Source organism: Phaethon aethereus (assembly GCF_964289735.1).
Source record: "Phaethon aethereus genome assembly, chromosome: 1".
Taxonomy (NCBI): domain Eukaryota; kingdom Metazoa; phylum Chordata; class Aves; order Phaethontiformes; family Phaethontidae; genus Phaethon; species Phaethon aethereus.
The window spans coordinates 63,287,091-63,310,142 of NC_138575.1; the positions used below are offsets into that span (position 1 = coordinate 63,287,091).

At 38.1% G+C, this 23,052-nt stretch overlaps 1 protein-coding gene across 1 annotated transcript; it reads left to right on the top strand.

Moving 5' to 3' along the window:
* Positions 1-7,318: 7,318 nt before the first annotated feature.
* On the top strand, positions 7,319-22,333 carry WASHC3 (WASH complex subunit 3; the record flags this gene model as incomplete). Its single annotated transcript, XM_082013042.1, has 7 exons — positions 7,319-7,369; positions 8,516-8,614; positions 10,931-10,996; positions 12,476-12,586; positions 14,149-14,259; positions 18,790-18,854; positions 22,249-22,333. The coding sequence occupies 7 exons, from the start codon at positions 7,319-7,321 to the stop codon at positions 22,331-22,333; spliced, it is 588 nt and encodes a 195-aa protein (XP_081869168.1).
* Between the last annotated feature and the right edge of the window lie 719 nt (positions 22,334-23,052).

A 23,052-nucleotide genomic window follows, 5' to 3' on the forward strand; every position in this document is an offset into this window, starting at 1 on the left:
GTAACCATGGGTTGTTGACTATTTAAAAAAAAAAACATCATTCTAATGCAAAAAAATGTTAATATCTGCAGGTAAGTGAATGAAGATGAACTCTTACTGTGTGCATTTGTAGATTTACGTAAGTTACCAACAAACGAAAGCTGCTTACCATCTGTTTCAAGATACTATAATCATTGGATTGTATTTATCAATGTAAAAGACTTTTAATTGAATTACTAGAGAATTTTTCTAATACTGTTATAACCCTGGAAGGTCTTTTTAACGTCTTAGGACTGTCATATGTACTTTAAATTGAATTTGTTTGCCCTTTTCTCAACAAGAAAGACTTTTCATGTGTAATCACCATTTTCTTCCATGTTAACATTCTCACTACTCTTCTTTAATATGCCACAAAACAAACAAACAAACAAAACAGCAATAATTAGCATAGATGATGTGTTTTCTTTTGTGTAGCTGATAATATCCCTGTCTTCATGAAGTGTAATATAATTGGACAATTTCAAACTATTTGTAAGACCTTTTTTACTTTGTCCATTGGGGTTAGTTACCATCTGCTGCAGCTTGATCTCCAGTTATCCTTACTAAGGAAACAAAACCTGAAATTATCACAGAATTTATTTGTGCTAATTTTGGAGGAAAGTAATGCCAAATCTCAAATTAAAACAAGTTCTATAGATAAAAATTAGAGGAGTCCAAAATACTGAAATCTTAAAGACCGCTCACTTTCCTAGGCTTTCAGTGAAAGAGGTAATTATTAAAGCGATATTTGAGATGCTTGTACAGAAAGCAAGGAAATTATTAAATCCAACAGCTGGATGCCACAAAGACAGGGTAAGTAGAGTTGGTGTAAGGGTATCCAACAGACTTAAATGAAGATAAATATTTTGGTATTACAGTAGTGTCCAGTCAAATCAATTGCATGCAACCTTTTGACCTTTTTTTCCAAATCTCATTCACCCACCCACATACAGTGCAACCAAAACAGATTAAATAATAAAAAGGAGATAACCTTATAAAACCCTTCTGGGTATCCCAGCTGGCTGTAAGAAAACATCAAAAGTGCAGAACAAGCAAAGTAAAGTAGCACAGAAAAGTTGATAAAAGTGCAAATGGGTCTCACAAGTTAGTAACTATTTATCATGCAACCACGTTCCAGTGTCTTTGCTGTAGTGGTTTCTGTGGACAGTGTTTGGTCATACAGGATTGGACTGAATGGTTTGCATTTGACTATGCCACTTCACTGAGCATCTCATTGCTTGTCTTAATGTTGGAGTTTTCCAGTGCCTGTTGGCTTTATCCTGTAATAGTTTGTGGGGGGCTGTACTTACAGGCAGTGGTCCTGCAGCAAGAGCTAGGAGCTGTATCTTCCCAAATAGCATCATCATGCCTTTGGTATCATCTTCTCGATTCATTTTTGATCATGTTCCAACATACCCTTTTTTCTCTGTCCAGTTAGTCACTAATTTTGAGACAAAATACCACACTGCATTGCATCTGAGCTTTTCCCTTACCTGTGTATGTCTTTTCCCTGAGACTCATTGGCAGATGTCTTCCTCCCTCAGAACTGGAAGGACTTCTGAAGTAAAAGAAACAACATGTTATTTTTCTGATCATGGAATGAAACATAAAAATAGGCCTCCTTTGATTTTCATGACAAAGCTGCATGTGAATACTATAAAAATTGTTTTATTTAATCTTTATGGGTCTCTCTCAGATGTTTCTGATGATTTTCTTGGCCAAAACTGATGCAAAGATTGCATCCTGAAACCATCTCAAAATACTACACTGTAAAGTGGAAGTGGTGGTAATCCCAGTAAAACTCTTATTTTGATATTTTTAAATTACTTTAAGACAGAATGCCCTGGTCTGATATCTGCTGAAAATTTCAGACTGCTTCTTCCTATGATACTGATGGAATTTGTACTATGTTCAGCTTTCAGTAACAGATATAAATTAACCAGGCCATACCTTCCTCTAGCTGCTGTGCGGTAGCTTGTGCAACAGAAAATTCCTTGCATGGGAGGCCTCCAGCTGCTCGTTGCTGTTTGAATTTGCTCTATGTTCTGTGGAAACCTCTATATTCATTACAGGTGAGTGCAATGAATACAGACAGATTATTTCTAGGTGAAATGTATTATTTGTGCTTTAAATAATTATTACTCTCCAGAAGGCTGGCTATTTGATGCAGAACACACATAAGCGATGCACTAGCATACAGGTGAAATTTTCGGAGTGCGGATAAGCACCCAGATAAACAGGAGGTTTAATTGGCTTGTAGACACAGCTAAAAGTCTTTGTGGTTCTGAGAGGAAGGATGGGACTGGGGCACTGCTGTCCTTCTGGATGCGTAGTGAAACTGATTTTTTTTTCCTGTCCATTCTCAGAGCAAAGCTTTACATAGCACCTAGCTATGCAGGATATCATATGCTATACTCAGTACCTATACTGACGAAGGTAATTTGCATTAGGTATGTGCAGGTGCATTTTGACTATGACTTTTTTTATTTAGAATTGCTCAAAACCCAAGGGGGCAGAGGGCGAAAATTCTTTCATTCTGTAGTTAGTTCAGATGCCAGGATGCTTGATTTTAATACTCTGTTTTTAAGGACTACTTAAAACTCTTTACCAAGGATTGGAATGATCTTGCCAAGTTCAAGGCTCTTTGTATCACTTCTTTCCAGAATAAAATGGGTATTGGGGGGGGGGGGGGGAAGAAAGAGCAGCTAATGTTTTTAGCATGTTCCCCATATTCTTCCATACAGAAAAAAATGATGAGTTAATCCTCTGATGTTGCCTTAGCACAGTACCTGGAAAATTTAAACTCAGAGCCATTTTCAGAGAACTGCACACCATTTATCATTAATTTTGGTTTTATTTTTTTAAAAAAGAACCTACATAACACCTGACATTTGTATTTCTCAGTCTATTTAACTGTCAAGGGTTGATAATTCCCTGAACCTTCTGTTTGCTAAATTTGTACATATTCAGACATACCTAAATTATTGAGATAGACCTTTTTTTAATTCGGTTGAGGGAAAAAATCATTGAGGCAATATCAGTTTCATATAGAAAGCTTTGCCAGAATACCCTCTGCAAGCATGGATTTAGAAGACCCCCAAGGGAAATAAAAAAAATGTTAATCCACACTCTGACCTTTTCAGCTGTTCATTGGACCACCTTAGTAAAAATAACTATTGCCCCTATGGAGGATCAGGTGACACCATGTCTGGAAATTTTTTTGGATCAGCTTTTTGTTGCTGTTTAACTTGCCTCTCAATTGTATAGCTATTTGAGTTCTGTGCTGATTCTAACAGAATATTGTGTCTTGGGACCTGTAACAGTATATAAGCACACAAAATGCATACGAACATTGGAAGTTACAGTAGCACTTGCCAGTTTTTTACAGCTTGTGCTGTTTTGTTTTGCAATTGACAAGAGGCTCTGTTTTTGCACAATATAAAAATATATGTAGCAGATCAGTTTCAGTGCTTTGAAACCCATGCTGTTGCCTTTACTTTTTAGTCTACGTTAATCACAAGACAAAAGATTTTTTACTAATGATTAAGACAAGGCTTTGATGAGTTTTCTGTACGCACAGCTTTTGCACTCCAAGTTAGCCTCAGCATCTCTGAGGTTAACATCTTCAAAATACTAATGTGCAGCTGAACTGCATTTCAGTAACTCTTAAACAGTCTTTAATCTTTCCTTCACTGAAAGGTGGAGCTACATGACTGTGTCTTTATATGCCTGCATATATATGTACATATAGGGTATAAACTGCCAGCAGTTATGTACTGTACAGTATTTGTTCCTTAATTTGACATTTATCATCCAGTATGGGTGCTGGTACAAAATACATTTTCAAAGAGTACACACTGCAAATCTGGATATTATCACTCAATTATTTTTTCTAAGTCCTCCCATTGGGCGTTCAGTCATTAATAGTTCCAGTTTAACAAACTAGTTCAATTAAAACATTTTTAAGTGGTTTTGGAAAAATTTGTATCATTTTCACTTACTCTTGTTTTTCATGTTTCATACACTGCATTTCCTAATTCCAGCTGGGAGAAAAAGTGCTGTGCTGCACTTTTGTATTCAGTATTTTTGGCCAAATTAAAAGCAGGAAGTACCAGAAAGTTCACAGAAGAGCATATTCTTGTGAGATTTCTTGTCGAGCTTTACAGACCAAGAGATTCAGATCAGATTTGACTAAACATTTACATTATTAAATTTCTGTGGCATTGCTTGGAAAATTTTTATTATGGACATTTTATGGTAAACAAGATTAATTCTTCTTCAATACAACTTAGGGAGGTTTTTTGAGGTAATTAAGGTGGCAAGATAATTCACTTAAATAATTTAAACAGCTCCGTTGCCCATCAGAAATTTGCACAATTCCTATAAACTAGATTAAACCTACTGAACTTTTTAGGCTCACTCCCTGCCATTCCTTTGGGAGATGTGAGAAATTGCCAGGTACCTGTCATTGCTCCAAAACATAGTATGAAATACAGGTTGTCCAATAATTCAAACAGCATGGGCAAATAGACTTTGCTATAATGTTTTAGTAAGAGTAATAAGGACATGTGTGTGACAGCAGCTTAGTATGTAAACTTGAGTAACAGAGCTAAGTGCTCTGTGTACAGCTACTATGGATTCCATATGTGTATTTGTAAAATGCTTAGCAAACTGAAATAATTTGGAAGTAAATTGAGAATTTTGTTAACTTTTAAACCAAAATTAGCATAGCACATTTGGCTTCTAATCTTCAAGGTATTAAAGTAATTAGTGTGGTTTTGTTCATCTCATCACATGAGAAGCTTCCTACTGATGGCCTCAGACTATGGTAGATTCTACATTTAGATAGTTTTTTTATTAAAGGTAGCAGTATTTATATGTAGCCATGAAGAATTTTCACCAAATATTTTCTCTACACTCTGTTTGCATTCACTGCTGTAAACAAGGACCCCAAATCACCCTCACTTGTCTTGCCTTTCAGTAGTACGCAACCTTTGCATTTAAATTAAGTAAAGTTTTACTTAACAGGTTGAGCTGTTGGTAATCTTTTGTTCCAGTGCTATAACAACCATAACACATCATCATTCTAGGATTTTTCATTGTTTAGCCTAGATTCTCCAAAACTTAGCCCAGACATCAGGACTGGGAATTCAGTGTTGTTTGACATCCCATCCTTTTTCCAAAGGATAGATTCTTTTCTGAATTGATTATTCCTGGCTAACACCAGAATAAATTCTGAGAGTCAACGATAGTTTTCATGGAATAACCCAATAGATGCAATTTCCATATACTGTTCGAGTTCGGGTTTAGTTACAAATGCAAGTGTGCATAATGGTCTGTCTGGAGCCATGTCTTTGGGGATTTAACAGTCACTTGTCATCTTTCATTTATAGTTAATGAACCTGGGGGTTAGATGCATGATCTATACACAGCTGCCATTCCTGACTCTCCATAAGGGCAACATGTCCTCAAATGTTTAATATGGCTTTGATCCCAATCAGTTGTCTGGCCAATCAGTCCCAGAGAATAGAAGTCTTACCTCAAGACCTGCTGAAGATGCAGAAACCAGATTATTTAATATTATTCAAGATGGGGCCAAACATACTTTCTATTTGGCTCACAATCTCCTGTACATAACTATATGTAACTGTAGATATCACGTTCAAAATTTTATTAGCTCAGATGGTAGACAAATTGGCAGTACCAGAAGATCAGGTCCCTTTCCTAAGCCTTCTACAGGCTTTCACTATGCCTAGCAGTTTCAGCCAGTACAGTGCAATCAAGCACAACATAAAAGATCAGATATGTGTCCAACAAAGAAGTATTTATGTTGCTGATCTCCTGAAATGTAATGGGTGAAGTTCCCTGAGGTAGCAGAGTTATCTGTATTTTTGCTACCAAAGCCACTAAGGTCTTACTCCGTAACCCTGCTCACCAGACTCTGGTGTTCAACACACACTGTGGCTGATTTGATTCAATGAATGAACCAACCAGAAAACAGACCCTCCTCTAGCACTAGTTCTCTGCCAAGATGGTAGTTTGAACTGCCTTAAGGAAGGGATCACCATGTGCTGTAACTGACGAATGGTAAAATGAGGGCACGTAGCCATCAGTGGGAAGTGAGAGAGAAATGGGAAACCCTTTCTGATGATGCAGCCTGTTAAGAGTGGTTCGACCCATATTCGTATTGGGATTCAACTTCTAAATGGTCTGATCAGTCTTTTGAATCTGTCAGAGAGAAAAACAATACAAGCAACCACTTAAAGATAAAAAAACAGGTTGGTTATTTTCCAGTTAGGGAATTCTTCCAGAGGAACATTGGCAAACTGACAGACTATTTCCCCTTTTTCTGGAGCCTGGTACCTTGGCTGAAAAGGAATAGACCTACTTAGACCCAAAGCTTGAGAATCAAATGAAAGCAGCGATAGGTATTGCCGAACAAAACAAATACGCTGGGCCACAGCTACGTTTACCACACCCCCTTTTTCCTTTTGCATAAGCATTGAGGTACAGGGATCTTTCCTGACGTGGTTACAGTGACACTTTTGTCATCTTCTGAAGATCCCGGGGTCATACAGTGCTTGTTATTTTCATTCTCCATATTCTAAGTGTGGCCCTTCACCACCCAAACAATGTGTTAAGAGCACAGAAAGTTTCATCGCTGGCTTTTCTCATTATTGCTTTGATGTCTGACTGAAGGCACTTTACCTTCAGAACCTGTGTTACACCCAGGACTTGCCCTAAGGCTGTGGAGTGATGTCCATACCGGCGTATATCAATGTGATCTGAAGCAGGACTGCGCTCGGGGCCTCCCTCGGCTCGCCGGGGCCGGCCGGGCCGGGGCCCCTCTGCGGCAGGGACGATTTGCAGCACAAACCACACAAGTTTCGGGAAAAGCAGTGCATTTATACTTCAGGAGCATCTGGCCACGATGGCTTAGTCTGCACGTTGCCCTGCCGCAGAGACGGCTTACAAACAGACGGGCAGAGGCCGGAGCAGGAAGCGAGGACGCAAAGGCTTCGCAGAGCCACGAGCTCCCGCCCGCGCCGGCCCTGCAGCCCTCACCGCCGCGCTTCCTCCCGGTTTACGCCCTTCCTCGGACTACGCTTCCCATGATGCATTGCCCGGCAGAGGAGACCGCGCATGCGCAACTCTCTGGGCGGTGCGGCCCGCGCGGTTTTCGGAGTGGAGTTTTTGTTTCCGGGCCGAGGTGAAGAGGTCGCGTGCGGAGCGCCAGGGGCTTCCGGGGTGCGGCGGGCGGTGGCCGGCGGCCGCGGGGCTGCTCATCATCCCCGCGGGGATGGACGAGGACGGGCTGCCTATTGTGGGCTCCGGCATTGACCTCACCAAGGTACGGGCTGCGGTCGCCCGGGGGTCCGGAGCTGTCCCGCTTCCTCCCCCGACGGCGGCTGCGCTGGCCCCGGTGCTGGGCGAGCCTCGTCCCCCCACCCCTCACTCCGCTTTCCGGCCCGGCCCGGCCCGGCGTGGCGGTCGGGCGAGCCCGTGAGCGCGGCCTCGGCCTCGCCGAAGCCCCCAGGCGCGTTCGGCCAGTGGGGTGCGCCGCTGCCGCGGGCGAGGGAAGCTGCTTGTGGGGTGATGTGCGGGGGCCTACCGAGAGGGTGCGGTCAGCACCTGCTGCCTTTGTACCGGCGGCCGAGTTCCCGCAGCGGGGTCGCAGGCGGACAAGGTGCTTCGTCTTCTCTTAAGCTATGTCTCCAGGAGTGTGGTATTAATGTTCTCCAAAGGCGTTTTTCTGGAAGTTCTGTGATTATATTTAAAGGTTAAGCCATTTCAGTCGTAGAATTGTGAGGCAAATCCCCTGCAAAACTGCTTGTTCATGTCTTTTAATGATGCAAAACTATTTTTTTAGCTTTGTTTCTCAAATACAGAGCATAAAGGTAGGGCAGTTCCAGTTGCCTTGGTGATCCTTCCATTCTCAGTGCTACCCCATAAGGTCATCATCACTATTTGACAGTTTTGGAACTACACGACTTTAGCAAACCCCACCGTACAGGTGCACGGACTGAAAACTTGAGATCGCAGCACCAAAAGTCTCACAAATAATCAGGGCGTCTTAAGGTTGGCAAAGTGTAGTGAATGGCTACGCTGACAAACGGAAGACCAAAGAAGAGGTGAAGACCAGAAAGTCACTAGATTCACAGACTGTTGTTCAGTGCAGCTGAAGCTTAGCTGCAAATATTTTCCCTGTAAATCCTTCACTTTAACCAATTATAATTCCATAGAGTAATTTCCTGTGTCAAGTTTAAGACTTAAACAATTGTCCAAGGTAATTAACCATGGGGCACTATGATTTTACACATAAATATTTGTGTGAAATGTTCCTGATTCCAGTCTTGTATAGTGGTTTAAATAAAAATGCCAACTGTCTGTTACATTATGAGCACCAGATTTTTTTTTGACAAACATAACGTTCTACTTTTTAGTCTGAGAGTTGACATCTATGTATAATCTAATTTTCTTACATTATTTAATGCAGGTTCCTGCTATTCAGCAGAAAAGAACTGTAGCATTTCTAAACCAGTTTGTGGTTCACACCGTGCAGTTTCTCAACCGCTTTTCTACTGTTTGTGAAGAGGTATGTTTACTATTTTCCCAGCTGTCAACTTACACAATTAAAAAAATCCTAGAAATGAGAACCATTCACTTAAATATTTTTGATGCAATAATACTGGTAGCTTAAACCAAAAAATGTAGTCTGCTTTCTGCTCAAGGTTTCTCTTGAGAAAGTGCTTAAGACAGGTTTTTTCCCCCAAGATATCCACATGAATTGCTGATTATACCTGATTAATCCTGTTTCCTTAAACTTCTGCATTTGGCAGCCTTTGAAGTTTTTGATACATGGAATGTGTTCTGACCAGCTCCATCTGTGGATATCATCTTGTTTTGGAATAAGGATGCCATATTGCTACAGTGCTGAATCCATTTTGACAGTCAGTATCCCTCTCATCTGTGTCCTAGGATATTGCATCAAAACTTGTTTTCAGATTTCATTACCTTTAACTTAAAAGGGTGATACACTAAGCTCTGAATGTAAATAATTTTCAGGGGAAAAAGAGACAGTTTTGGCAAGTGATTAGCATCAAACACGAATCAGTTAGTTTTAGTGTCTCATAAAAAACAGAAAAATAAAAATATTTTGTGTTAATAAGTTTTTGTGGTGACTTTAATGTCAATAGAAATACAGCAGGCTGACAGGAATGGAATTGTCTGCTGAACAGGACAAGAGTGCTTCCTCCCTTGTAGAAAGGGTGTTTTCTAATGTGGCTTTGAGCTTAACCTTTCTGTCATTAGTGGTTTTTTTGTAACTGTTCACTAGTTTATTCAACAAAGACTACTATACAGCCCCAGCCAGCAGGGCTAGGGCAGCAGTCAAATCCAATTAGACTAAGCCATGTAATCTGAGAAATTCTGTTATTTGTTAGTAAGGTTTAGAGCCAGACCCATGACAAGTATAAAATTTGTCTACCACATCAGCATATGGAGCTTCAGAGGAAAAAAAGGTTGTTTTTTTCTAGATTTGTAAACTTACTGTAACTTGATTACGCGGGACAGTGTAACTGCCTGGCGATGCTGTTGTCAGTTGTCCAAAACTCAGTTGTCACATGGTCTCAATATTACTTTCTACATAGGCACCATGGAAATCAGAACACATATATTTAAGGCCATCTTGAACACACAGCAATGCTATGAAGTCTACAAACAGTTGTCAGTTAACCTAAACATCTTGTTACTAAAGAGACTACATAGTTGCTTTATAAACTCCTTGAAAAGTGTTTTGTATTTATGAAGTACAGAAGTGGTTTTAATGTGAAAGGTCTCAGTGTAAATCAACAGAAGCCAAGAAATTCAAAATTAGGGCTGACACCATCCTTAACACTAAATTTCTTGGCTCTTGTCTAGTCAAACTGACCTGTAAAGTTACATAACTCACTTTTGTACATCTTTACTCCCCTTTCTCCAGCTACATGTAGGGCACATAGTTCCTTTCAATAGGAGCTAACTCCTCTTCATGAACAAAGAACCATCTGTAAACAAGTCAGTGCACTATCCAAAAAGACTAACTCCTGTCAGTCTCTTTTTACTTTTTCTAGCATATTGGCAGAACTGCCATTTTCTTAGGGTGTTAAAGTTCTGCTTCAGAGCCAGGCAGAATCTTGCCAATGTGCCAGAAAGCTGTCAGAGTGGTACATATCTGCCAGCCAGTGTGCTAGCCAACTTCACTTGGACAGGTCTGGTGGAGTATGGTAGTGATTAGTTAAAAGAGTTACAATTCTTGTAGAGTAACTTAGAAAAACTTAAGTTGTATTTTTAAAAAAAAGGTGTCAAAATTTGATTGAGGTGCACCTGGAGCATATGAAGCTTCTGGTTAGTTCTGGTTCACTGTGCGTTTTGACTATATAGGACTTTCAGTCACCTGCTGTATTCTTTATCAGATTTTTCTACTTTGTATTTGCTCATATATCAAAACACACATATCACATCTTTTTATCTTCCACATTTGGAAAAAGCTTTGAAGAAAGATGTGTTGGTAACTGCAAGGGTACAGTATGTCTACCATTATTCTCCAGTTGCCCAAAGTAATACCCTGTTTACTTTGGCATAGTCTGTACATAGTCTTTTTGTGTATGGTCTGTTTTCATTTCTGTCAGTCATTATTTCGGAAAGCTAACTGCCCAGTAAAATTATTTAAAATTTGAACCACTATAGCTACTGTACTAAAAAGGAATGTCATTGTTTCATTTATTTCATAATATTATCATCTCATTTACACTCTAGTCTGCCTTCAGCAGGTAGAAGACAAAAGTGATTTTGCTTGGCTAGATGTGAACTGTTTTATATGTAGAAATGGCTTAGGGGAGTGTTTTCACATCCTAATTGTTTTCTGTTATAGAAATTGTCAGCGCTCTCTCTTCGTATCCAACAAATTGAAACAACACTCAATATTTTGGATGCAAAGGTTTGTACGTGTACAGACTTTGTCTTCTAACAGTGACAGCCTCCTAGATTACATGAACTAGCTTCCTTTTCAGAGACTGAATTGAGCAAGTAAGTTTTCATAATGGTTTGAAGGAGCTTACATGAAATGCTCACATGGCAGATTCTCACTTTGTATGCCTTGCCTCTTACATTGTGTAACATTTTAACATGTAGTTTACATGGAAGAAAGGAACTGACAGCACATAATGGAAATGTTGGTTTTGTCTCTGTTAAGCACATTGAACAGGAAAAGAGCACTTGGATCTTGAAAGGGCAACTGAACTACATGGCAGTTTACTTGTGTTGATTTTATTGCAGAAAAATCGTAGAATCATAGAATATCTCAAGTTGGAAGGGACCCGTAAGGATCATCAAGTCCAACTCCCCAAATGGAGGGGATTTTTCTGATATTGAAATATGCAACTTGTGTTGCAGGCTTGCAGTACGAAACTGCACTTGCCATGCAAACACTAGTAAGAAATTTGTGCCCCCTTTGTAAAGCAAAATCATCTTCGTAAAAGTTACAAGGCTGTAAGGATTTCAACTGGTGTAACTAAATAGATAGATGCCTTATAAACCTTTTGATACTGAAATGTGCCCTGAATTGGATCTAAACTAACACAAATGTGTCTGATGTATCTTCTCTAGCTAAAATGACAAAAGGATATAATCGATAGTTGTGTATTATCATTTAATTTGCTAAAAGAAAAAAAAAACAAAAACCAAACTCCCAAACCAAAAAAACACCCACCGTACAGTTTTAACCAATCCTCCTTTCAATAATGATGAGGGCAATTTCAGTTGTTTTTTCTGGGAGCAGGGATAAGGCATTTTGAAACTGTTCATCAAGATCTTTGTGGAAAAAATACTGTAGTAGTACAAACAGTGCTTACTAACTTATTTATTTCAAAATATTTAGGAATACTGATTGTATTGATAATTTTTGCAGAATTCTTCATAATCATGTTAAATAGAATTTCCTTCAAATATACAGCACATTTAATATCCACTCTTAGCATTTCCTTAAAAAAGAGTGAAAGATGTCGAAAATTGCAAAATCTGTAACTAATCCCCAATCTGTTAGGTAACAGAGCGCTTCTTGTCATGATCTCTTTCACTGTAGAGGAAGTAGCAGGGAAGATGGCACGGCTCTTGTGTAGCTGATAAGTGCAGTAGAAAAATGCTGGGAAGGTGTTGAAACCTTTCCTGCACTGCAATCCTGTGTTAACTGTGAAAGCTCCAATGGAGTCTTTTGGGGGTTTTGTTGTAGAAGTCACGTGAGTAGAAAAATCTTTTTTGTTTGCCAATCAAAATACCACAACTAGTGATAAAAAGTTACGATTTTACTAATGTGAAACCTGTCTGGAGAACATGTGATAGTCAGCACCATGCAGATTTTATTGTACATGTAGAGTTATGATACGCTCATTGCTTATTTTATGATGTTCTGTACATTCAGTTATCCTCTATTCCTGGCTTAGAAGATGTCAAATTTGAAGTGTCCAGTGCAAATATGAATAGCGTTACAAATGGTCCTGTGGCACAAGCTACTACAGATCAACAGACAGCTGTATCACTTCAGTCTGGAGTAAGTAATGAATAATAACTATTACATTGAAGGAATGTACCCCTCTGTGTCAACTTTCTAGTCTCATTTGAAATAGATGGAAAAAGCAAGTCTATTGGAAGAGAGTAATCAGCTGTAAAGATTTAAAACATATTTTTCACTAACTAAACTGTTTTAACGAGTGACTTAAAAAAAAGAAGTACACCCTTTCTTGAATATGTGGCTTAAATAATAAGAACTAACTCCAGTCTAATGGTAAATGCCTCCTTTCTGTTCACACTAAAATATGAATGTGAATTCCATGAGGGGACTGGGAAGGTCATGAACAAGAATAACAGTTCGAATCACGTAATTCAAACACTTTTCTCCTTCCTTTAGAATGTGAGCTTTCAGCTCAAATTGGAGTTTCTATCATTCTTTATTTTAAAGAGGTTATTACAGTGAATGTTTTCTATATATTATCATCTATGTACAGAAAATACCAGTGATCAACATTAAGATCCTGTCCCTGCAATTAATTTTTTGTTGGGGTTTTTTGTGTATGTGTGTGTTTACTTGTTTTTTTAACCTAGACTTAAATCCTGTGATCATCACTTCACTAAGCGAGGCTTTCTGGCTCATTCGTAGATGGAGTTCTTTCCCCAGTGTCCTATTACAGTTTCTTTTCTTCGAATCTCCAATTCCAGTCTCTGCTCATTCTGTTATTTGGTGGAAGTTCCTGTGGAGCAGCAATAGCTGGAGTACTCTGCTGCCTTTCCCTTCCTCTTAAAGATTGTAACTCTAATTTGCAGCCTGGAATATGGGAGACAGAATGGACAGATAGCATTGCATGTTTCAGTCATGTTAAAGAATGACTCCCGGTTACATTGTTTTCTGTAAAATGTACCTCCTCTCCCATACTACAGTAAGGAAAGATATTTCTGAAAAGAGGTGTCCAATGCTACTTTCAAATGGTTAGTTTAATAGCAAATACACAGTTTTCTGTTGTCCTTTAAATAGTACTGTAACTTCTTGTAATTTTTCATTTTTAAAAAATTAATTGCTATCAAGGATTCTTTTGATTTCATTATGTTATCCTTTAGGTTAATGCTTTATAGTAAACAGTAAAGTTTAAAAGCTATATGATCTCTGTAAAACATTTGTCGGGCAATCAAAGAAATATTTTGAGGAAAAAGTTGTTGGACCCCTAGGGGAAATATGTAGATCTAGTCCTTAAAAAAAAAATTTTTTTATAAAGTGAGCATTTAAATTTAGTTCTGTTTTATTCATTAAATACAACAACGTTAACAGGGCTACTATGGGCTAATTTTTTGTTTTCACATATTGTGCAGTTAACTTGTGACTAAAAGTAGAAAGTCACGCTTGTAACAGTCAACAATGGAAGAGCTGTTTTTTGTGTATTCATACATCTTGGAAATCTCTAATACTATGAGCATAGATCAGAATAATCTTGATGTAGGAAGAGTTGCACTTTACACTTAAATTACAAATTTTGTGGATTGAAATCTGTCCATGGTTCTGGTCTGCCTACCTAACCATTAAACTGTTATCTTCTTTGTATACAGCAGAACAATATACATGAAGAAGGGTTACAGAAAACAGAGGTAGTAACAGAAAATGTCAGAACTGTTTCCAAGGATCCAAGATATGCCAGATATCTCAAAATGGTACAAGTGGTAAGTCAGTTCTCTTAACGTTCTTTGGGTACTCCATTGTTTTTAGGTGGAACGTCATACACAGCTGTAAGTGAACAATAAATGTCTGAAGACATATATTACATCAGTAACCTTTAAGCTAGGATAACATCACAATATTTCTAGCACATCTTCTCTAATAAATGAGTTGATGTAATATATTCCCTCAGACAGCTCAGGCAAGATCTTTCTGCGAAATTCTGCCAATACACTTGTGAACTGAAGGTGTGAAGATGTGGATGTGTAAATGTGGAATGATATTAGCTGGAGTCACAGAAGATACCACTGAAAACTGTAATTATTCTGGCAGAATCGGTGTCATTCCCTACACACAGACATGAATACAGTTTGGTTTTGCTGTGGGGTACAAAATGCATCTCTGCTAGTATAGTCCAGAGCAGGAGTATTTGATATTTCTGTAGGGTTCGAAATAGAGATACAAGAATTGTTTCACTACTTGGTTCTACTTCAGTTTCCTGTTATTCATGATGCAGGTTTTGTTTACCTCTTTATCTGTGTGCTGTTATACAGATAATGGGAAATAAATGAATGTATTCTCAATATTTTCATGAGTGAAAACTAATGAAGAGGTGAAAAGGTGAATGGGAGACTCTTGGTGATGTTTTTTAAGAGCTTTTTTTCATGGTCTTAAAATTAAAAATAAGATTGGAAACGAAAAAAAATCTGTCTTTATTTTCAAGCTGTCAGTGGAAATTTTCCTCTGAAATATATATTGTAATTCTGGAAAATATGACTATGTCATAGCACTAGTAAAATGGTGCTTATGTTAAAACTAACTTCACTCCCTTTTCAGAGCAATTATTACAATTGGTGTCCTTGGTACTTTGGATGATGTTCCAGACCTTATTTTTCATTTGAATCACAAATTGGAACTTCATGAGTAGCTTATTACAAACCATTTGGAAAACCTAGCAGTGGGGTAGTAGCAGAAAGTAGAACACTATGTTAGAGTATTGATTTAATGCCAGACTTCAAAGTGGATGTGAAAGTGCTGGATGGTCTAATTACATTAACTTTTTTTTTGGTGACTGCTAAAGGAGTGAGATCTCACTTTCCACATTTATCCTTTGTACTGGCAGTTCCTGGTGAGTCCTCTGCCAGTTGTAAATAGTGTGGTAGGAAAGTCAAACTAACATACTACAAATTAATGTGTGTTTTTGTATTTGCCAAACTTGTCTTCTCGTTCAGTCAAATATTTGTTAGTGTCATTTATTTGCCTAAATTAATTTTCTAGCTGAAGATTTGTTTGCACTGATCGTTTGTTTATTGCTCACAATATTTGTAGTGTTTAAGAATTAGTACCATGAAGAGATACTTCCCTTTCACTAAAGGTAGCTGTTCTATGTAATAGTAACAAACTCATTTCGATGGAGTGCAGTTGAGCATACTAAATTAATATTCTTAAAATATACAACAATAATATTAAACACATTACAAAAGCAGTGTCATATTTGCTACAGTAAATGTTCAGAACACTTCTATTGACAGTGTGAGAAGAGCAGTCTATAATATCAAATAAACTTCATGTTTAAAGTACAAGTACTCTTACTTGATTCTAGACACCAAACATGACTGCATAGACGCCAAGCTACTGACTGGCCTGATATAGATTGATCCTTGCTTTAAAAGACTGAAATAAAAACCAAACACGGAGAGTTCACTGATACTCAGGAATTGCCAGCACTGGTGATATGTGGCTTGTCTATGCACTATGGTGAACCAAAACCTGTTTTGCAACAGGATTCCTACTTGCACTGTGGCTTCTCCAGGACCTGCATGCTTGGGAATAGGGCTGGGGTACACTGTGTTGAATGTGTAGTGATTTGGATTATTGCAAATCTTAACTGGGCAGAGACAAATGTGATGGAAACGTAGTATTGTCTCCTATGCTAGAAACGTACACCTGTGATATATCAGTGGATCTGTTTGCTCAGTGTACTTACTGTTTAGATTTAAAATAGTTGTCTGTTTTATTTTAGTAAGATTTAGGGTCGCAGCAGTATTAAACTCTGATTTTCCAGATTAAAATTTATGAAAGTGTGAAAGATAAAGTAATTTTATAATACAGTGAGTGCATTACACAGATACAGGTACAATCTTACTTGTTTTCCTTCAGGAAAAAAGTGCATTATTAAAGGGTATTTTGATTAAACCTGAGATTACTTTTGTAAATCTATGATGTATGAAGGTACGGAGAGGTTTTTTTCTTACATATTTTGGTGCGTAAAATTTTGGAATAAAGTGCTTCTCCAAGTGTGAGCATAAAAACATGACAGTTTCCAATCCATTCTTAGAAGTTCATATACCAAGCTCCCTTTCAGTGAGAGTAAATACAAATTCTGCTTTGATCAATCTGACTCAATCTGGTTTTCACGTGGCTTGAATTGATGCATAAACACTTCATTAGTGACTTCTAAGTTGGGGAAAGGAACCTTAAGAGCAGTCAAGCGAGGGAAAAAAACGTAGATGGTACAAGATGGTGTATAAACACACAATACCTGGTGTCCAAATCTATAGAATTCACTAGAATAAGTGAATATTTTAAACTGTCATTAAATACTCAAATGCTTTCCCCTTTGTAATGTACATTAATTTTGAATTACTGAGAAATTCTTTATTACAAGCTAATACCTCTGTCGTGGTTTAGCTCCAGCCAGCAACTAAGCACCACACAGGTGCTCACTCGCTCCCCTCCTCCCAGGTGGGGTGGGGCAGAGAATGAGAAAAAAACTCATGGATTGAGATAAAAACAGTTTAATAGGACAGCAAAAGAAGAGGAAACAACAATTATAACAACAATAATACTACTAATATTACTGATAAAGCAATCTACAAAAACAAGCAATGCACAATGCAACAATTGCTCACCAGCTGGTGATCAATAGTCTGTCCCCGAGCAGTGACTCCCGCCCTGTGGCCAGCTCCAGTTTAAACCCTGGGCATGCCGTTACATGGTAGGGAGTGTGTCTTTGGCCAGCCTGGGTCAGCTGTGCCGGCTGTGCTCCCTCCCAGCTTCTTGTGCCCCCCGTCCCGTCCGCTGGCAGAGTGTGGGGAGCTGAAAAGTCCTTGACTTAGTATAAGCACTACAGCTACTTAGCAGCAACGAAAACCATCAGTGTGTTATCAACATTATTCTCATACCAAATTCAGAACACAGCACTATACCAGCCATCAGGAAGAAAAACCAGCTCTATCCCAGATGAAACCAGGACAACCTCATAACCTGAGTCACATTTTTGCCAATATGCCTAATAGATTGTTAAAACTATGTACCTGTCTGTGCTATTCCAGAATCTTCAAGCAAAAGTCTTGATTGTGATTCTTACTGTGAAACTGGAAAAGGAAAACACAATAAGACAGCTAGCTTAAGCTCTCACTTTGCCAGGTTAGCTACAACTGTCACTAGTACCACATGCTTCTCTGGAACATTAGTCACGGCTGCCTTTTATTTTATCAATATTTTACTTACTTTGGACAAAAGATATTTGTCTGTGCCAAAAGAATCCTTCAATATTTGTTGTGAGGCTTCCCCGACTTTCCTAGGCCACCAGTAGCTTTGTCCCTTGGAAATCAGAAATTGTATCCGCTTTTTTTTTTTTTCCCCTTCCCTCTTGGCATGCAGTGGCCCAGGTGGTGTTTCTGATGATTTGCAACAGGGGATGGCAAAGCAACAAGTTGTCTTTGACCAACTCTAGTGGAAACATAGGAGCAGTTTTTTGGAATGTGTCTTGTAAGACGACGTGGGTCAAAGTGTTCTTGGATATGCGATCCAAGATGAGGGGATGTTTAGGTGTTGCTGAATAAAATAAAGTGCAGAAGCTGTGGAAGGACTTGCAGTGAAAGGAAGGAATTTTTTTTAACACGTATATTGTTGGCTAAAATTTGCCCACAAGTCATAGAAGATTCAAGCCTGACTGTACGAGCACTTGTATTCAGAGGAATCACTTTTAAATTGTGCTTCTGTTGTCATGTCCTGCTTGCCTTTTTCTGCATGCTTTTTAAAGACTACTCCAATTTTTAGCACTCCCTTAAGGTATCCCTCCAGAGCTGTAGCAGATGCACTTTCCTCGTTTTCCTCCCTCTTTGGCTACAACTTCAGCATGTCTGCATCTTCTTCATCTTTCTAGCACAGCTATTCGCTGCTGTCTTTGTGCTGCTTTATGCTTTCTTCACATTCTCATCCATACACATAACTTCAGCTTCTTAGTTTTGTCTGCATGAATTGTAAATATATCTGTCAATTCCTGATTCTCTCACTGCAACTTCCTCTAGAGGTTTTGCCATAAATATAAGAGGGAGTAAGAGGGCATTTGTTCTCAGTCATTTGTTCTTTCTTGGTTCATACTGACAGCAACTGAGATTATCATTCCATGCTCTTGTTCAACAAGCGACATGCATAAATTTGTACGAAAGTGTAGCCTAAAAGAACCTGTGGAATTTAATTCACCCGTTTGTGTCCAGTAGTTTCATATTATTCTTCCTCCTGCACAGGGTGTTCCTGTAATGGCAATACGAAACAAAATGATTTCCGAAGGGCTAAATCCAGATCTTCTTGAGTAAGTATTTTGTAACTTTCAGTAGGGCTGAAATGCAACCATGTGTTTAAAAAACTTGGAAAAAAGTGTGCTTAGAAAAGCTTTTTTATGGTATTGTGAATTTAAATTATCAGCATTAAAACAGGTTTTGAAGTCTTCCACGAAAGGCATTTTTAGCATTTTATAGGTCTGAAGCGGGCCATCAGTACCAAAGGAGGAGGGATGCAATCGCAAGTATGAGCTGTCTTTTTAGTATTGTCTAGTCCAAGGCAAGGCCCAGGAAATACAGAGACTGGGGTATCAATGAGTATTTACTGCACCCTCCCAAACAGAAAGTTGCAGGAATTTACTGTTCAGATTTGAGAGGAAATTGAAGGGCTTCTTCCAAGCCAAGCAGAGGTGGTGCAGTTCAAGGAGAAGGATATAGCGGTGATGAGGTAACATTTGACAAAGTGCATTTAGCAATGAGGAATCAAATAATACATTGGCAGCCATTTTTACTGGACTGTTTAGAACATGCAGTTTTTCCCAGATATTTTCTTCCAATACTTCAATAACAAAATGTCATCACTGCAGAGTAATAAGAACAAACTCTATTTTATTTTGCTGGATGCATGAGAGACAGTGCAGTTGTTTCCAGATTCCCTCAGTAGATGGAGTGTACAACTTGACTTCAACGTTGACAGTGTAAAATGAAGTCAGCAGTTCTGACTGTTGATTGAGCTAACCTGATGTGAAGACTACTAAGACTAGATACTCATTTTAAAAGATACTTCTATAGCTTTAAGCATTAATTTTAAGCTTATTTTACATTTGACATGTAATTCAGTTCTGCTCTACCATTTCACGGAATTCGTTAAACTGATGAAAATATAGACTTTCATTATTACATTATAGCCACTAAACTGTTTGAAACACTTTTGCATCCTCTTCAGAAACTCTCAATGTATCAGAAAGCCTGCTTCTTTTCAGTGAAGTCTTTTTACGTTTTGGAAAGGCTTATTCCAAAACTAGCAACTTGTTTAATAAAATAAATAAAAATACAGGGAAACAGAAATTTGAGATATCGTCATATGTTGAGTCACTGTATCTCCCAGCTACTTCCTGGTGTCTAACTAAGCCTAAAGTAGTTACTCCTCATTTGACATTTTTACTGATCAAATGGGAAATACGAAAAAGAACAGAAGTAAGAACCTGTGCAAGTCTGAGACAGGGTTATCAAACATGGTTTTACTCTATGTGTGTTAAAGATGTTGTACTTCTTAATCTGCGTTTCAGGTCCATACCTTTCTGTAAATGCTGCTTTGAGTTTGGATGGATTTTTACAGTAGATAAAAATAAGATAATAGGTTAAAATTTCAAAAATTTTTTTTAAAAACTACCTGCTTTTGGATTGTCTGTTTTGAGGAAAGACAGAAACGTTATTACTGGGGATTGGGGCTGATGGAATATGTTTGAGGTTTGGTCTCAAACTTCAAAGATTCTGTGCAGCACTAATGCTTAGACAGATTTTTCTTTAAAATGTTAGTGATTTGAAAACTGTATAGCAAATCTACCTGGTTAAAGAAAGCAAATTATTTGGGAAGGTGCATAATGCTTCTTTCAAGAATTGGTATTACGTTAAATAATTTTGTAATATTTTAAAATAAAATACTACAAAATTAAATGTCAGGGGTGACCTTTCTTTTAATCTTCTTGCTTTCTTGTCTCAATATTGTAGACTTTTTTTAATATGTATCTTGCCATTCATACCACATTTCTCGGGTCTTCAGGTTCATGAGGCCTGCTCACTCAGTCACAGTGAAAATTAGGAAAATGTACATATTGCTGTATGCTCAGTTGCTTACTGCAGACTCTCACAGCTACTTGCCAGTGACAGTGTGGTTTTTCTGTGGCTGCAGGGATGCTAATTCTAATAATACAGAGTTGTTTACACTCCCTTCGGCTGTTCTACTTCTGTTATTGCTCCTTTCTCAACTTTTTACAGAGTTTGAAAACTGTCTATTCTATCACGCTCCCAATTTATCTATTTTTAACTTTTGTTAAAAAGTTTTGTTATCCTTCCTCTCTTGCCTGTCCAGAATTCCAGGAGAGTTTGTCCTGCCCTCACGAACTAGAGGAATTCATTGCCATCTTCCTCTCCTTACTAGAGGAGAGTTTTTGCACTGGTCTCTCCAGATCACATGTCTTTGCACAGCTCTTCTGTTTTGTCATTACCACAGCAACAAGGAATAATATTGTGAAGTGGTATTTGCATGAGAAAGCAAACGCTTTCTTAATTTATTTTGGAGGTGTGCAGCGGGGAGGTAGAAGGCTTTCTTGCAGTTCTTTAATGCACTTCTCATTTTTGCACCCAAAATGTTTAGAAACACTTTAAAGATACCTTAGGGATTTCCAACTGAGAAGTTACAATAAATAGAAGTGAAGTTGGAAAAGAAATTCTGTGGCATGGCACACAGGGGTAGCCCCAAGATAAATAGCAACAGGACGAATAATACGATTGTCAGCTTAAAGTGTAATATTTTACCAAAGAGAACAGTTAAATATCATACAGAAAGCTAGTTTCTGTGAAGATCATTCTTCCCCTGCCCCAAGTATAATTGCATGTGTATTTCCTACCTTGGTTTCAGAATTTACCAGGCTCAGTCATGCTTGTATTGTCAAACTCATTACATACTTAGAAGGGAGACTCCAGGGAGAATCAGCATCTTCAGTCAGTAGTCTTTAGATGGCTTGCTTCTCTCCCCTTTGTTCCCAGTAGATTCCCTGAGCAAATGTTTTGACACAATGTTAAGATCCATCTTAAATATTCTCTTCAAAACTAAATACAAGAGATCTGATCATTTATAGTCAATAAAAATCCCATGGCTGCCCTTGCATGTCAAATTTAACCCAGTGTTCTAGCCAAATTCCACTCTGAGTAATTCTTTTTTGCTTCTCTAAATTATCCCTGCAGTTTTAGTTGGATACAATATTGTTCATTTCCTGTCTTATTTTTTTCATGTACTATTTACACTGCTTAATGGTGTACAGCATGTTCCTTTCAGCCCTAGAGCCTCTGAAGGTTGAAAAGAATGAATTAATCAGTATTGCCTGCTTTCAACTCTTTCTACAAGTGTTTGCCACTTCTTAGTAATTTGTCGTTATTTCCGATAACCTCAAAGGTGTGCATTCAAACTGATGTCCACAGAGTTTTGATGTCCAGTGAGTTACCATTTTTAGGGTTTATCTTTCAGTTGTAAGTGAAGCAATACCAATAAGCCATGAGTTTGTAAACCATAAACAATGTGTTAAATGTTGTGGATATAAAGTGCATGCAACTATAGTGAAAGGACATGAGCATTACATGCTAAGTTGCTTGAGTTCTCAGCCACCTTCTAGGATTTATGACATAAAACATTCTTGTTGCCTGCAGGACCCCAGATGCTCCTGTGCCTGCCTGGGGAGATGATGGGAATGCAGAAGACAGTTCTGATAGCGAATCTTCATTTAGTGACTAAAGAGACTGATTTCAGCCTTTGGAAGCCTCTGTTAAGTGGTAATGTGTTTGGAGCTTTAGCAGAAAATGGTTTTGCGTGAGTCACATGGGTGATGTGGTTCGTCTGACAGCATTTTTAAGAAGTAAGATCCTGCATATTCTGTCCCAGAAAGTTTGAACAGGCAGCATGTTTCAACCTGTACCTTTCCACTATGAAAATTAGTTGTGAGATTTTTGCAATTTTTGTGCTGCATAATTTCAGATTCCTTTCTCATTCTTCTGAAATTGCTTTGTAAAACTCAAAATTCCACACCTCTAAACCTCCAGTTAGCTAAGAGTGCATTCTGGTCTTTATTAGATTTTCTATGTAACAGTTGCCTAAGTTGCCTTCTTTCTGCCCGGTAACATATGGGTAAAGCAACTTTTTGAAATGAAATTGTTTAATTGTAATCTGATTAACTGTATTTTTTTCTAATATAATATATTCTGAAGTGATGCAACAAGAATTACATTTCTTGTAAAAAAAAGAAAGTAAAGCTATCTTGTGGTCATTGCAAATGAGTGACACTCTTTTGATGGAAACTAAAATACAAATTAAAAATATATTAAAAACCAATCTGAATCTGTTTTCAAAGTATATACTTCTGTTCAATTTCATGTTAGAGTCTATATAAAGCTGTTAAAGAAATTCCTGCTCTGTAGAAGAGTTGATTTATCAAATTCAGGTTACAGTGGTGTAGG